The sequence below is a fragment of the Apis laboriosa genome, unplaced genomic scaffold, assembly GCF_014066325.1.
Source record: "Apis laboriosa isolate Shangri-la unplaced genomic scaffold, ASM1406632v1 scaffold68_cov148, whole genome shotgun sequence".
NCBI classification, from domain to species: domain Eukaryota; kingdom Metazoa; phylum Arthropoda; class Insecta; order Hymenoptera; family Apidae; genus Apis; species Apis laboriosa.
In genome coordinates, this window is record NW_025224135.1 from 4,344,376 (window position 1) to 4,360,984 (window position 16,609).

The window sequence follows — 16,609 nt, forward strand, 5'->3', positions numbered from 1 at the left end:
TATATATATAATATCTATATATATTTATAGATATATTTATAGATATATATATATATATATAATATAAAGATATATATATATAATAAAAATAAAGATTTATATGTCTCTTTCCCACTTTACTTTTATGCCTAACAACCAAGAATTCCAAAGTATTCAAATCTTCCTTACGTTTTCCAATAATCCACCCTGAAACCATTCCACTCGCCTAATTCCACCTATATTTATACCAAATCCTAGATTATAGATAGGCAACGCTAGGAACGGGCAGACACCAAGGTTAGAACTTTTCCACGATCGGGGCTGCCTATCGATTCGGGACAGTCGTCCAATCCCCCCCCTCCCCCGAATCGTACTCGGCTCGAAATCGCGTTAGACTCGCCCTCCCCTCCCCCCAAGATCTCACAGATCATCCCCTCCCCCTCTACTACTGCTTCTCCACACACACGCACACACATACCCCTCCCCCTCGAGCGCAATTTCTTCCTCCGCGTTTTCCGGAGCGGCTCTCGCCGTGTTTCCAAGACTCGTAGATATTAACGACACCCGGTAGATCGTAATTTTGTCACCCGGGTGGGGGGAAAAGGAGGGAGGGAGGAAGGGGTTGGAGGGCGCGCCGGGTTAAGAAGCGGAGCGGGCTAATTGCATGCATTTTTAACGGGCGATACGTCGTAATCGGCGCTGCCTGTGCGTATGATGGAAATGCGAGCATAAAGCTTTACGCTCAGTGCACCCTGGGGAGAGAATCCACGATCGAGGGGAAGTCTGGATTCCACCATCGCCGCCGCCGTTTTCATCCCATGCCGGATGGCACCGGTGGAAAGGGGTGGAGAAGAACTTGTGACCGGGTTGTGGATGTTCGAGGGATGTTTCTTTTTTTCTCTTCTTTGTTTTCTTCTTTCTTTTTCTCCCTTCCTTTTTGGAGATTTTCGTCGGAGATTAGCGGAGGGTGACGAGGTATCAATTGTTTTAAGCGGATCAGAGGTTTTGATGAAAAGCTAGGGGCTGGCGAATGAAGGGAAGGCAGGCAGGGAGAATCCGTGATAAGCTGTTGTCTTGGAAAATTTTAACCTTCTTTTGGAAAGAAGATGGAATTCTTTTTTATTTTTTATTTTTTTTTTTTTTTGAATTGTTTATTTGTTTGGTGTTAATATGTTCGTGGAAGATATTTAAAAGATTTTGGTTTATCTTATCCAATAAATATATTTTTATAATAATTGTATTTATTAAATTTTATTATTTTTATTTATTAATTGTATTATTTTTATTTATAATATAATTTATAATATTATTTTTATAATATTAATTGTATTTATTAAAGGGATATTAATTCTCATATTTTATTTTTCCTTTTGTTTATTAAATAAAATAAAATTCAAATTAATTCTTCTAATTTATTTTATTCAATTTAATATCCCTTTATTCAAATCCTAATATTATTTTTATTAAAAATAAATAAATAAATGGAATTCATAATTAAAAAAATATACCAAAATAATTATAACGAAGACAAAGTTATTTTAATATTCTATCTCTACTTCACTTAAGGCAAACTTAAAAATTGCTTAATAACTTAACATCTTCTTACTTTTACCTTTAAAAGCGTCGAATATCGAATACTTCTAATCTAGTTTTACTTTTGCAACAAATTGTACGTACAAAGAGCGATAGTTTCGAACACTTAATTCTTGTTACATTTCTGGAACAGTTTCAATCCGGCCGTTCATTTCATTCGCGCGTGTGTGGGAATTCGCAAGGTCGCCGCCGGCCTATATAAATCGTTTCAAGACAATTTAACGGGCATTGATGTATCGACGAATGTCCACGTGCTCGCGTGGATAACCTGGCAACCTGGACGTTTCACCGACTTCCCGATGTCACGGTGCGATAAGACACACCCGGACCTCGTCCACGTCTTCGACTTATCGACCCAATTACGTCGCCAACAGCCTTCGGTTAACAGCTGTCGATCCTTTCGGTTCCACGGGATCTTGAAACGTTCATATCATTTCAAAAAGATCAATCTGATGGAACTGTACAACGTCTCTATTTACAAATTAGACGATAATTTTATAATCAGGAACAAAGGTGAACATATTATTGATAAATTTATTAATTAATTTATTATATATTTATTATATAATTATTACTATTATTATATATATTTAATATATAATTTATTATATATTTAAAATTTATTATTAATAAAAATGAAATTTTTAAAATTCGACAAAATAATATATAATAAATAATATAATAAATAATATAAATATATATATTATAATATAATATATAAATAATATAATAATAATATATATGTATAATAAATAATAATATATATAATATATAATAATATGTACACAAGATATTTGCTTACACGTGCTTTACAGTCATACATCCAACGAGTATTTTTAAAAATCTTTTTTAAAACACGATTAAACAAACGAACCCTGATGGAGGGAAATCAAGCGAGTGATTATTCTCCACCGCCACCCTTAGCGCAAGTCACCATCGGCAACTTCTTAAGGCAACTTCCCGTTTCCGATTTCCAATCGATACGAGAAAATCTAACGAGTCACCGCCACGAACGTTCGGTGCCCTCCTCCCCCTCCCCTTTCATTCAACGAAGCGGACGATCCGGGAAACGACACGTTTGACGAGTCTCGTTGCCGCTCGTTACTTCTCGTCGACCGTGTCATTTGTCTCTCGAGAATAATCGACCATCCTCTCCGCGTTGCACGCAGGAAAGAGAGAACGATGGAAGAAGGATGGACAAGGAAGAGGGGTACAGAGAGTAATGGAGCTGGCTGTGCGCGAGAGGAGTCAACGAGAGGGTCGCAATTATGTAATCGCTGTGTCATTGCGTTCGGGTAATTCCATTACCTAACGAAGGAGCGAGCAGAAAAACAAACCTCGTCGAAGCACTCTTTTCAAGTCACGTACTGTAAATTTATCTTTTTGTTTATATTTATTCGATGAACGATGATCGATTTAACGTGGTCTTCTTGATGGAGAAAAATTAAATCACACTAAATCCTCTTTCTTGGTGAATCTCTGGTGACTCTCCATCGTAACTTCCAAATCAAATCACCTTCAAAAAAAAGAATCGAATCAAAATAATTGTTTATTATGCGACGAATATTTAGTTAGAATCGAGTCAAAATAATTGTTTATTATATGACGAATATTTAGTTAGAATCGAGTCAAAATAATTGTTTACTACGCCACGAATATTTAGTTAGAATCGAATTAAAATTGTTTACTAAGCGACAAATGTTTAGTTAGAATCGAGTTAAAATAATTGTTTACTATGCGACGAATATTTAGTTAGAATCGAGTTAAAATAATTGTTTATTAAGCGACGAATATTTAGTTAGAATCGAGTTAAAATAATTGTTTACTAAGCGACGAATATTTAGTTAGAATCGAGTCAAAATAATTGTTTATTATATGACGAATATTTAGTTAGAATCGAGTCAAAATAATTGTTTACTAAGCGACGAATATTTAGTTAGAATCGAGTTAAAATTGTTTACTAAGCGACGAATATTTAGTTAGAATCGAGTTAAAATAATTGTTTACTAAGCGACGAATATTTAGTTAGAATCGAGTTAAAATTGTTTACTAAGCGACGAATATTTAGTTAGAATCGAGTTAAAATAATTGTTTACTACGCGACGAATATTTAGTTAGAATCGAGTTAAAATAATTATTTACTATGCGATGAATATTTGGTTAATTCCTTACTTATCGAGTATTAAGTTGGTGATATGTATTTCAGGCGAAACAGTTGTTAACGCTCCATAAACAGTGCAAAGAACAGTATAAGAATGTGTATATACGTGAATGAAAAGAAAAGATCGGGTGGAAATGGGCCGACTCGAATTCCATGCCGTGCACATGGGCCCGCGACTGCAACACGGTTCGTGTTCGCGATTAAATCAGCCGGCCGCGATGTCACCTCGAGCGGATGGTATGCGACGAAGGAATCCTTGACAGGAGGTCGCCGGATCCTTGTGCCCCCCTGCGGCGCATGAATCACCGGGGCTCGCCTCGCCTCGCCGTGTCTTGTCGCCCCCTCGGCCGAGGTGACAGCTGTCAAGCGGCTGCTATACGCCGCGGTGTACGTCGTGTAGGAGGTGTACGCGTCCCCGCGTGAAATCCTCCCCCTCTCCTTCCTCGAAAATTGTGACCGAGCATTGTGGTCCTGCACTGGCGTAGACATCTGGAACATTCGTTTGTTTCCACGAATCTTACTTTACGAATATGGAAGCGCGATTAATTTTGACTAACTTACTATATGTTTGAAACAGCTGTCATATTGTAATAAAATATATATATCATATATATATAGCGGGGTATTTCAAAAGCTGGTATAAATTCAAGAAAAAAATTGGCGAAACGAGATCAAGAAATGGCGTTGAACTGCGATATACATACAATACGCATTACACGACATTCTTGTTCTTGCGTTCACGTTGCGAATACCTTGCATTCGATATCACGAATACCACGTTTCACTATTTAGCAATCGTGTAATTTTTTTTTTATATCAAACCACTGATCATAATTAACAGGTATTATTGAACATTATAGACAGAATTTATGACAAAATTAGAAGTAGAAAATTAGAAAAATCATTCATAAGATTTACATAAAAAAGAAATTAAATTCATTTTCACAATTTTTAAATTAAAAATCTGAATCCGATAAGTGAAATCAGTATAAAATCAAATGATGATGAAAATTGTTTTACTGATATTTCTTTTTCAAATCCCTTTCACGTACCTTGCAGCAAGAAATTGTTACGCACTTCATCCTCGCGATACAACTTTGCATCCACTCGCTTCTCCCGCATTCCTATCGCAGGTTCACCGAGTATAGCACCGGTTCCCATGTCCGTATCTCGATCAGAAAAGGACTGTACGCGTTCCGTATCTATAGATCGATTTGCGTAGCGCACGATTACAAACTGAACCAAAAAGACTACATCGATGAAACTAGTTCTTACACGAGGAACAAGTAGAGGAAGAAGAAAAATAAGAATAAGGAGGGAAAAGGTGAAAAATTTCCCAGGGCTCGTTAACCATCCACCTGTGTTCTCGCGCCATTGCGTGTACACGCACGTGCACGTGGTTCGCCTTGACCCGCGTGAGCCACCTCCGAGGGATGCTCGTCGATCGCCGGATCCATAACTCGAGAATCGAGATACTGGATGATCGTATTGTCCAGTGTTTTCCAGTCTTTCTTGAATTACGACGCCCTTTTATCATATATAAATAACTTGTGCCTTTTATCATATAAAGTAAAGAAAATTAGAAAAATTAGAAAAAAATTAACCTTTGAATTAGTCAAAGGATCATCTTGATATTCCTGTAAAATATATAATGACAATGTAATTATATCAAAATAAATTGTGCTAAATGTCTAACATAATTAAAATAGTAATGATTTCTTTTTAAGGTTGAAAAAAGTTGAGAACTATTGGTGTAGTCGATCATAGTTCATCTTGCAATGACAAGTTTTTTTAGAGAAGGAACGTCTCTATAATGTTAATCTAAAATCTTCTAATCTTCTTTAAACATTATATAAAAGTCCTCACTAAATTTGATTGACTCTTTAATAACTTTATTATAAATTTTATCACCATCTATGTACGATTCATTGTAAATTGCTCAACTAACAATAGTATTCTAACCTAAAATATCACTACTTACATATAATTTTAATCTCAGCTTCTAATATATTCTTCCTTCTATCTCCTCGGACAATCTTATTAAAAATTTCTGTCCGATAGAGCTGTAGTCACACTACGCTCTATTCCGTACGACAAAATACCGATAAAGTACTAGATTTAACACGGCGAAATGTCAAAGCTTCCCGTTATCGCGATCCCAGTTTCCGTGGAACAATGTACCATAAAGGCATTGCAGCAGCAGCAGGAGGCTAGTAGGACAGGTCAGGATACAGAAAACGATCGGACACGTCCACGGTTGGCTCGTAGGACAATCCGTTAGCCACATTGCCCCCCATCGAATCGTCCGTGATCCGAAACGTCCCTCGGATGTGCTCGACGCGACGGAACGAGTCTCTTTTCCCTTTGTACCGACAATGGCCGTTTTTACACGTGGCGCTGGCATCGTGACTGGCGTTAGGTGTTGCCGCGTCTATCATGGTCGCGTACACGCTGCCAGCCGGTAATTTAGCTGCGAGCCCGCGTCGATTTCTCTACCCGATAAAGCCACGCGAGAGAAAGAAGAGACAAGGGAGGATCGTTCTGGCGAATAATTCAGGATCGAGTCTATTTTCGAATTGACGGAGAGAAAGAGAGAGAGGAGAGGTTATATCTGGACGTTTGAATCGAACGAGCGACGGACGATACTCGGCCACCATCGTTTCCAAACGATTCACGATAATGACAGAATCGTAACCAGAAGTGTTCCCCAGTTTCTTTTCGTGTGGCTATTGTTGGGTCATGGTTGGTGATTTTGATATTTGTGAACTGAAGAAAGCGATACCGTTGGTTATTTCTCTTTGTTCTTGGTTATGTGTGCAGTGTTGTCGGTGAAGATTCTAGATTTTTTTATAATCTGATACATTTTGAAAATGGAAAAAAATGATGTATTGAGAATTTTTATAGTTTCTTTGTAGTGTAAAAATAGTAAAAATTTTATAGGTTATGTTAATCCATATAAGCTAACCCATGATAGGAAATAATAAATTGTTCGCAAGAAAATTGCAATTTTTAAAAGATAGATTTAATAGGTTTATAGATTCATCGATTATTATTAATAAATCATTGATCATCATCTTTCAAATGAATCCCCAGCGAAACGAAACAATAGAATCGTGCAGTGATCGTTTACAATTGGCAGCTGCACCCAGATGACCCTGCCACTCCGTAGAAAGCTACTATGTCATTTCATCACGAAACCCACTGCCTTTTGATCAACTGTTTCTCCGTGTCACCGTTGTATTGCTATGACCATTTCCGTTTACGTGACTTCGTGACACTAGACTCTTTCCGTGTTCGAATTGCTCGATCAGATACGACGATCTCGCGACATTTCTTCCTTTACAATTTTTAAAAGGAAAAAATAGGAATTAGATTATTCGATTTATAAGATTTATAAGAAAATCAAACATAAAAATTTCAAATACAAATGAAATAGATCGGATTTAACGAATGTTACAAAAAAATATAAATAATTCATGTCACTTATATATTATATGATCGATTTTTACACCATATTAAATAACCAACAAGTTTTAATGCAATTGTGAACACACCACGAACAACTGATTGCCAGAAGAAAGCACTAAACGGCCAATTACGTTCACACTGTATTCACTAGAAGGCAATAGTATCGTATAATACCCTTCAAACGTGTCAGGAACGTTTCTCTCCATTAACACACCGCATTCGAAACACGTCAGAATAGTCTAGTAGTAAGTTCAGACAAAGGAAAGCTCTACGATCGTTGGTCACGCTAATTTTACGCGTGATTGCTAGCAGCGGCCACCATTACGTGAGCTTTGACAGCTATTATCCGGTCGACATTCTTTCGATCATTATACCAATTATGTCTTTTAAATGATGAAAAGAATTCAAAATATCGAAATAAAAATACATTATCAAATTATCTTTAAATTTTCTTTTTTTTTTTCGGTTTTTCTCCCACTAAAGTAAGTCGATCATTCGTTAAATTTCGTCGATCCAATGATTATTCTCGTAATCACGGTTTCTCCGTGTGACGCAAGCGGTTCAAACCGATTGAGAATCGATCGAAATATGGCCGAGCAGAGGCTAAAGGGTATCTTCGAAGATGTTACGAGCGGGTGTAAAAAACCGGCTGGCCAGACACAGCTAGTGGGAATTATTAAATTGTATTCGCGCGGTTGAATTGGAGAGGTCACGAAGCGATCGACGACGAGCGCTAGTCACGAGACAGGGCGTCTCGCTCGAGCGATTTTGACGCGAGTCGAGCATTGTTCCACTCGACGATAGACAATGGGAGAAATAATGAAATATATTATTTTCGATGTTAAATCTATATGTTTTATAAATTTTGCTACTTTATAATTTAGAAAGTATAGATACTAGGTAAGAGATTTCACATCAGTAATTTCTAAATTGTTTAGGAGAATTTCAATCAATATGTAGAACTTGAAAATTAATCATCTTACAAAATATAATTCAAAGGTTTCAAATCTAATAGTACTTTATAAAGAAAATCTCTAAAATCAAATTTCTTTATTCAAAATCTCTTACATTTAATATTAAGAGAAAGATTACAATCTCTAAGAATCAACAATAAATTATTTAAGATTTTTCAAAAATTAATTATCTTTAAAAGTATCATTTAAATTAAAGATCTCATTTCAAATCTAATATTATTCCAAAGAAAATCTTCAAAATCAAGCTTCTCCAAAATCTTACACCTAACCTAATATCAAACCAAAGTTTACAAACTCTCTCCAAACTATTATATTTAAAAAGATTTCACTTTTCAATAATCATTTATCTCATAAAATATCAAGTTAAAAATTTCGATGCAACAATATCTCAAATAAAGCCTCTCTAACATCATGTTTTAAGCCATCGCTCGTCACCAACCTGTCGAAGTTGTTGCTCTCTAGAACAAAATGATCGTTTTATCGCTGTTTCGCCGAGATCTATCGCGCTTGCGCCGAAACGTCGACGAGCGACAGAGAAAGTATCCTTTCATCCAGGGCCGTGCGACTCTCTTTCGCCGTTCTGATCCTAATGGCCCGGAACGTGAGAGAGCAACCACTCGACAATCTTTACGACTGAGTCGCGTTTACGGCCGATTTTCCAGCGACGTCGTAAACGTGTATACCTGCTCCAAGCTCCTGTACGAGGACCGTAAAACCGACGACACGATCGCCGGTTCGTGAATTTCGCGACGCTCTCGTGGGAACCTGACACTTCGATCTTCCGTGATCAGTTGGTGGAGAGAGATGCTGCGTTGGTCGGTTCGATTTGGATGGAATTGATGGTAGGAGAAGAGTTTAGAAAGTTGCTGAGACTATTCAGTGCATAGATGTTGATCGTTGGATGGTTGATGGTGGACTCTGGAAAGGGTTGTGATTAGAATAGAAGAAAGTTTGCGTTTATAGTTAATTTCAGCGATGGAGATTTGATATAGAAAAAGATGTAATGTTTTGTAATGAAATTGAAATTTTCTCGTTGGAATTTATAAGTATTTCTCGTTTAAATAAAACATTTGTATTATATCGTTATAATTATACAACAATTTAAATTAAAATTTTTAATATTTCATGTTATATATATTATTACTCGATTTTATTTTAACTATGGAACAAATAATCGTTATAAATATTGATATACATTAAATCAAAAAAATAATCAATGATATTTTTGAAGAAGCAACATCAAAAACACATAAAATTAGTCAAGCTTATAACATGCTATTATAATCTTTGGATAAAATTAGCCTAAACTAATATAACTGTTTTATCATGAATGTTTCTATTCTCCATCACATTCATATTAAAATAACAATAATGACGAAAAAAAATATCTCGTGTGTGTGCAAAGAATTTACAACACTGTGTACGATGCTGATAATAACGTCGATCGGAGGATCGAGCGAGGAGGCAATGATCGATTTCTAGTGATCGACGTCGCTACTCGGCTCCATGTCACCGAAGCCGGTCGATATGCGAACGTCGATAGTCACTTAGCGGCTCATCAGAAGCTGCTAATCTTAATTCGCTTATCGGATTATTCGCGGTTCCAGCTGATGGAGATGTTTCGCGCATGAAAGGTAATCCGGTCGGTATGGTAATTCATCGGTGGACATCGTCGTAACGCTCCTGTTTCTTTCGTGTTGCTGCTCTTTCTCTCTCTCTCTCTTTCTCTCTCTCTCTTCTTGTCGATTGCTTCTCGGTTTTATTCGTGCTCTCGAAAAGTTTACACTTCCCTAGAATAGGCAATAAAATTTTACGTCATTATAGGTTGTAACATGTTAATGTTTAGGATGATATTCTAATCTTGTGAACTGTAACACGTAATTGGAAAATGGCCAATTATTTGTTTGAAATAACTCTGCAAATAAAATTGTCAATATCTAAAAAAAGCTTTGTGGATTCTGAGTCCATTTTAAAGAATGAACGAAGCTTCCAACTTCACATCTTTGAATTACAATTTTTTAAAAGATCTTTGCTTTTACTAAAAAATTTTTCTAAAAAATCAGTATACGATTCCCCTTTCTCATTTTATGCTACTTTAAATGAAGTAAAATGCACAAGTTACCTTATCGAAATTATCATCCAATCTATCCAAATAATCCAAATTATTATCACATCCAGACATTCAAAATGGACGTGCAATCCGCCAAGAGGTCATCGTCCAGGTCGCTGTAGCGGAAGATCCGCGCTCGATAGAAGTCCAGGAACTATCTTGGTCGTCTCCTGTCATCCCTTCTACCTTTCTCTTGTCCCCGCATAATCTTCATCAACCCATAAGTCTCTGCCTCGGTCTCGTCTCGTGAAATGACCGGTATTTATCTCGGCGTAAACGCGATCGCCGCTGTTTAATTGCCGGATTTGATACAGAAGCGGCCGAGTAACGAGCCGGCGGCCTCTCTAACGAGCGTGCTCCCGATCACGATCGCGATCCGCTCGCTTTCCACCGCGCCGCTCGCTTTTCTTCCCTCCCTCCGCGCCCGCTTTCTCGTACAATTTCGAATGTCACGCGATACGGTGTTTCCCCCTCAAGCTCTCCACGGCTAATTCACCGTTCGTCGATCGCCAAACGTCGATACGTTTCGCGGTAATTGAGATCGATTCGAGATGATAAATACAGCCTTAAGCTCCAGTATATCTCTCTTTTTTTTTCGTTTTTCTTTTTTAATTTTTTTCTCCTTTTTTTTCTTTTTTTATTTGTTCATTTATTTCCACGAATAGAAATTTAAATAAAAAAATTATTTCTTTCATCATATTAATTTTCGTGCTATATCCTGTATACAGTAAATTATTATGTATTTATTTTATAGCCACGGAAAAAGAAACACAAAGGTCTCAATAATTCATTCTAAAAAATATCTCATGATGATATTCATACCTGTAAACCTTCAACTTCTCATCGTATACCAGAAGATCTTGAAACGGAAGATCGTGTGAAAATTCGTGGAAAAGGAAATTCCAACTCTATGATATCAACATTTTCCATTCGATGAAACAAGCTTGCTTCAGATGCCACGGGAATCTCGATTCCTTTTAACGGATTCAACCTGTAAATCCCACCGTGGTTTAACGACGACGAAATTCTGCGCGTTAATTCGCCGTGGTTTAATTATCCGAGGATAATTGAACCGACGATGACACTCGAGTGCCGATATGCTTTTCCACGCCCGTGCGACTCGCGGAAGGAATTCTCGATATTGATATTCAAATGAGAGAAGCCGGTGTTCCGTGATTTCATCGATGCTGCTGATATCGGCATTAATTAACTCTGGTTGGTCCAGTGTCTCCCAACTTTTTCCAAGATGTAATCCTATTTTATTTGATTAGGCAAACGATCTTCTCTGTCGCAGAATAAATAAAGTATATTTTATTAAAAAAAATTTTTTTTATCGTCGATATAAATATTATCTCGAAATTTTAAATAATTTTAAATAACGAACAATATTAATTTATTCTCGAAATATTTGACTCGTTATATATATATATGTAGTATACGTGTTTTAAACCAGTTACGTAGTTTAATTCATCGTGGATTACCTTTTTTTAGCATTAGCATAGGGCAGAAGATAGGAAATACTATATATTTTTATTCAATTACTCCATTGAATAATTCATTGACTAATTGAAAATGAATAATTTAAATGTATCGAATGATCCCATATCTATATAACAGCAATGGCAAATAATTACTTCTGAGTAAATATTGAAAGCTAATTTAATTTCAATTTCTTCTCTATCTCCAATTTACTCACTCAATTATCCACTTTCAATCATAGCTTTCTTTCATAAATAATTGAATGAATAAACGATGAAAAATAACATTTCAATATATACGTTTCCAAATAATTTTAAAACAAGGGAATTCGATGTGCCCCTCGTGGAAACCTTACCTCTCACCGTGTCTAACTCGACGTAACATAATCACAGTCAATTACAGCCTTTCTCCCGACACTCCCATAATCCGCGACCAGAACCCAGATAACCGGAAAACCTACTGGCTACCGGTATGAGTCACTCTCCTCCTCCGATTCCCCAAGATCAACCTCGATCCTCCATGGATTGGCCGACGATGACACAGCTTCGGTCGGCGTATAACCGTATTCTGCCCTCGGACTTACGCATGCTTGAGCACGCAAAATGCGGCCCCCGATCATCCTACTCTTAATCACGGAATCGTTTCACCGACCAACTTCCCTCTCTCTCTCTCTCTCTCTATTTTATCTTTCACTTTTCTCTTTTCCTCGCCTTTTTATCCGTGAAGCAGGTTATCGATAAATGAATTGTAAATATTCGAACCGAGACCTTATCTTGGCTCGTTGAATCACTCGTTACTGCTCGAGTTGTATTCGAGAGGATGCGTTTTGTAATTATTTATAAGTATAAGTTTTAATCCAGAATCTCAATGTACATTACTGGGTAAAAATTTGGAATCATTTGGACGTATCTGAAATATAGAATTGATCGAAAGTTAGGTTAGAATTTTCTAAAGATTCTTTTGAGAAATTTATTGTTGTAAATTATTATCTGCGTTTAAATAGAAAATTTAATATAGTTGCAATTGAAAATGTGATTCTAAATTTTTGAATTATACCTTGCATCTTGCATAAAATGAATAATGGGAGGGTTATGATCATTCTGGTGTTCCTAGAATATGGATAAATAAACGTAATAAATTTCTAGTAAATTATATTGTTTTTTAAATCACGATCTGCAAATTGAGAACCACTGTTCTAAACCAAAACGTCTCTCAAAAGTTAATTTTATTATATCAATAAAAATTATAGAAAGAAAATAATAAAACAAATTTTCTCATTATTAAGAATACTATTTATATGACTACGCATATAATTCTTCCCACGTAGAACGTCATATCATAAAAGCAACGACAAAAGACACGATACGTATCGCAAGACAGAATGAAAAAAATTTCTGTATGGTGACATAAAATAGCAAACAGCATGGCTCCTCCCGCGTCTCGTTTTTCCTTGGTCGCGGCTTATCGCGATAGAATATGGAAATGTCGTAGAAGACGTGGGTGCGTTGAAACAGGGATTAACATCGAAGATAATTTTCCTCATGTATTGTCGCTATAGATATTACGTAAAACGGATATCACTTTGCCTGTCAGATTTTCCATCAAATTTCAATAATATTTCAATTTAATCCACACGATGAAATTGGAGAAACGTAACAATATCAATTCTTCTTACTGCAATTAAATATTTTATTTTTCTGCATTATTTTTGTAAAAAAAACTGGAACTTTAAATATTTATATATATATTCAAAATGTTTAATTAAAGAACATTATACTAAACCTTTTATGAAATCTTTCTCCATCTTCAATTATCTATAAGTCAACACATTCCTTAGAGACATGTAACTATATATTTATGTAACTGTTCGTGGTATTATGGATTCTATATTGTCGGATATCTGCGCGATAATCTCGACTGGTTAGAAATAGTACGTTGATCTATGGCATATAACAGTAAATATAGGTAGCCGACTATTTGGCGTGTTGAGACGCGGGTGTAGACACTAGGATTTCCTAATGGTGCGATCGTTTCCTTAAGTTTCTCGGAGAGAGTATTATTGATAGGTTCGCTAATAGGTGTGAGAAAAGCGTTGACGCTCGATAAATCGAGTTGCGATCAGTAACTGGTTGTTTGGTCGAGGGATAAAGTAGTTGAGTGAAAGAATTTGTGGACAAGTAGCGAGGCAGATTACTTACTTTCTGATGTAATCGCTGAAATTGCACTACGATTAAATAAAATACCATTATATTTATTCGATTCCTTTCAATAATATCGATTATTACCAATATAGAAATTTTTCCATAACGTATTATTAGATTTAATGCATAGATACTCGTTATACTGAAAATTTGAGAAAGATTAGATCTTAATTGGAAAAGAAATCTTAATAAAATTACTATTAAATATATTTTTTAATAATTACTAAATATATTTATAACTATTTTATGAGAGAAACTAACCTCACATATTCAGGAAATTATATAAAACAGTTTAGTCAAATATTATAGTCTTTTTCCCAGTAAAAAAATAGGGATTTCCACGATAAATATTGAAAACAGGCAAAAACTGACTTTATGCGATAATTATCGAGTTTATCGGTAGTAACTATCGGATTACGTAAAAAACCGGACACGAGAATAATCTACAATAATGGCACCAATCGTAATTACCGTAAGATGGCAATCCCTGTCCTTCTTTTGCTCTTAAGTTAATTATGCGCGCGCAACGATACGCATATTGGGCTGCTGTTCTTTTGAACCGATAAATTCTTTTCGTACGACATATTTTTCTTTTTTTTGTGTATTTTTTGTGTATTTTTGTGTATATCTTTTTAATTTACACAAGTTTGCTTATGTATAATAAATGAAGATATTGAACAATAATGGCAAAGATAGAAAAAGAGGAGGAATGTGAAAAGAATTAAAAATAAATAATCGATAAAATTCTAACTGGAAAATAGTAAGTACGATAATATACGATGTTTCAAAGACAATGATCATATAATGCTGTTTTTGATTATATTTATTTTTGTTTATTATTATTTATTATGCAATGAAGTATTGTTAATTTTTAATGGAGTATAAAAATTTCTATATTTAGAGGTTAGAAATATTAAATCAAACTTTAGAATGTTTTATATTATTATTATATTACAAAATATTATATAAACTTTCTAAAATTATTAATATATATATTTTTCCATATATATATATATATATATATATATATATATATATATTTTTTAGTTTAATGATCATATTTCAGAACTTCAAAAATTCGCACACGATACATTCATATAAACTTGTTTCATCGTTTCAACTATTGAATCCAATTCTAAGCTATTTTTCACAATTTAACTCGCACACGATGTACAAAAAACAAACCATCAATCATACGCAAACCTAACCCCAAATCTTCCAGCATTCACAAGTAAGTATACTTGCTTACTTTAAATCGCGATTGCACACACCAAGAATATAAAATAAAACTTACTTAAGGTACGAATCGTACTAAAGGACAAATGGAATTCCAAGCGAGCCCATCGATCAAATTGAAAAGAACCACGAGGGACAAGTGTCCCCGGGCGCAAGAAAGGTTAAGGTCGTCTCCGTCTCCGTGTCGTCGTCGATCGACGTGATGCTCGTCATTGTTCGACATCAGAATTCTGTGGAACATTATGCAACTAAGGCGAGGTGAATCTGGCCGGTATTCCTCGAGCGAGTCACGATAAATTTCCATTCCGTTCACCACTCCCTCAGCAAGGAAACCTGACCGGGTATTCATTTTCTGACGCGATTCTGCGTTTCAGGTTGAGACCCGGCTTATGGCGCAAATTGCAGGAGAGCCGCGTTAATTGAATGTTGCTTGGGACTGGATAAGCTGAATTAAAGAGGCACCGTCGAGTTTTTATTATGGTAAGCGTTCGAGGTTGTGTGAGGTCACTGTTGAAATCATCTGTAAGGATTGGAACGCAAATTTCGAATTTCAAAAGAAACGATGTGGTTAATTTTGATTAACCATGCTACCGTATTGCAATCCAACACCATCGTGCGATATTATAATGGAAATATAATTTTTTGATTTTAAAAAAGTTGAAAATTACTATCATTACTATCACTTATAATAGCATTAGATTACTAACAATATTATTATTACTTAATTTAATAAGAATAATTCTCTAACAAGGTAGATAGAAGTCAAAGAAATTATATTCAAAGCATGTTCATGAATCATAACACCTACAATTTCCGCGACACACTTGAAATATTATTCTACGATATACGAGATACATGTAACACTTCGATAATATCGTTCCACGTCCAATTATCTCTTTGAAAACCACTCTCAGAATGATCTCAGAATACGTCAACTTGCTAATTGCGCAGTAAGGAGACGACGTTTGAAGGTTAGGTGTCCCAGCTGAGCTATCATGGCGACAACGTTGAGATAGACGTCGAGTTAATCACTAATAAATGCCAAGAAAACGTAGATAACTTACATTTGTGCATGATCTTGAGTTTTTCGAGTTTCCTGCGATCAGACACGATCGTTTTGTACTTAATAGTGTCACTTCTGAAATGATGAGGTCATTGAAAATCATGACAGTCGGAAGATTGATTTATAAATGTGATTTATAAAGAAATATCAATGAATTGAAATTATTAGAATCTCATGTATTTATTGTTTTTTATTAAATAATTTTTCTTATTATTTTAATTAATTTTAATTTTATATCTTTAAATCTAAATCTTTAATAATTTCAATAACCATTGTTTTTCTATAAATCCAACAAACAGAGTTATTTAAAACAAGCACATAATATCCTCTCCAATCGTTGTCATT

The 16,609-nt window shown here is 35.4% G+C and overlaps 2 protein-coding genes and 1 long non-coding RNA gene across 3 annotated transcripts in view; 1 reads left to right on the forward strand and 2 right to left on the reverse strand.

Moving 5' to 3' along the window:
* LOC122718880 overlaps positions 1–16,609 on the forward strand; it is a 139,195-nt gene that overhangs the window by 70,525 nt on the left and 52,061 nt on the right. The window lies entirely within an intron of this gene.
* On the reverse strand, positions 2,900–4,867 carry LOC122718904. Its single transcript, XM_043944308.1, has 3 exons — positions 4,786–4,867; positions 3,959–4,222; positions 2,900–3,088 (listed from the first exon to the last, which is right to left on the reverse strand). The coding sequence occupies exons 1-3, from the start codon at positions 4,834–4,836 to the stop codon at positions 3,080–3,082; spliced, it is 324 nt and encodes a 107-aa protein (XP_043800243.1). The 5' UTR covers positions 4,837–4,867; the 3' UTR covers positions 2,900–3,079.
* Positions 9,483–11,561, reverse strand: LOC122718910. The gene is made up of 3 exons (XR_006347481.1): positions 11,108–11,561; positions 10,298–11,003; positions 9,483–9,965 (listed from the first exon to the last, which is right to left on the reverse strand). It is a non-coding gene; the product is annotated as an uncharacterized LOC122718910 (long non-coding RNA).

What these genes read in the sequence shown, in the direction of transcription:
- LOC122718904 (XM_043944308.1), bottom strand. Translation starts at nt 4,836, where the DNA reads ATGCAAAGTTGTATCGCGAGGATGAAGTGCGTAACAATTTCTTGCTGC. An exon ending in TAACAATTTCTTGCTGCAAG is followed by an intron (nt 4,223 to 4,785) that starts GTACGTGAAAGG and finishes CGAATGTTCCAG; the next exon opens with ATGTCTACGCCAGTGCAGGA.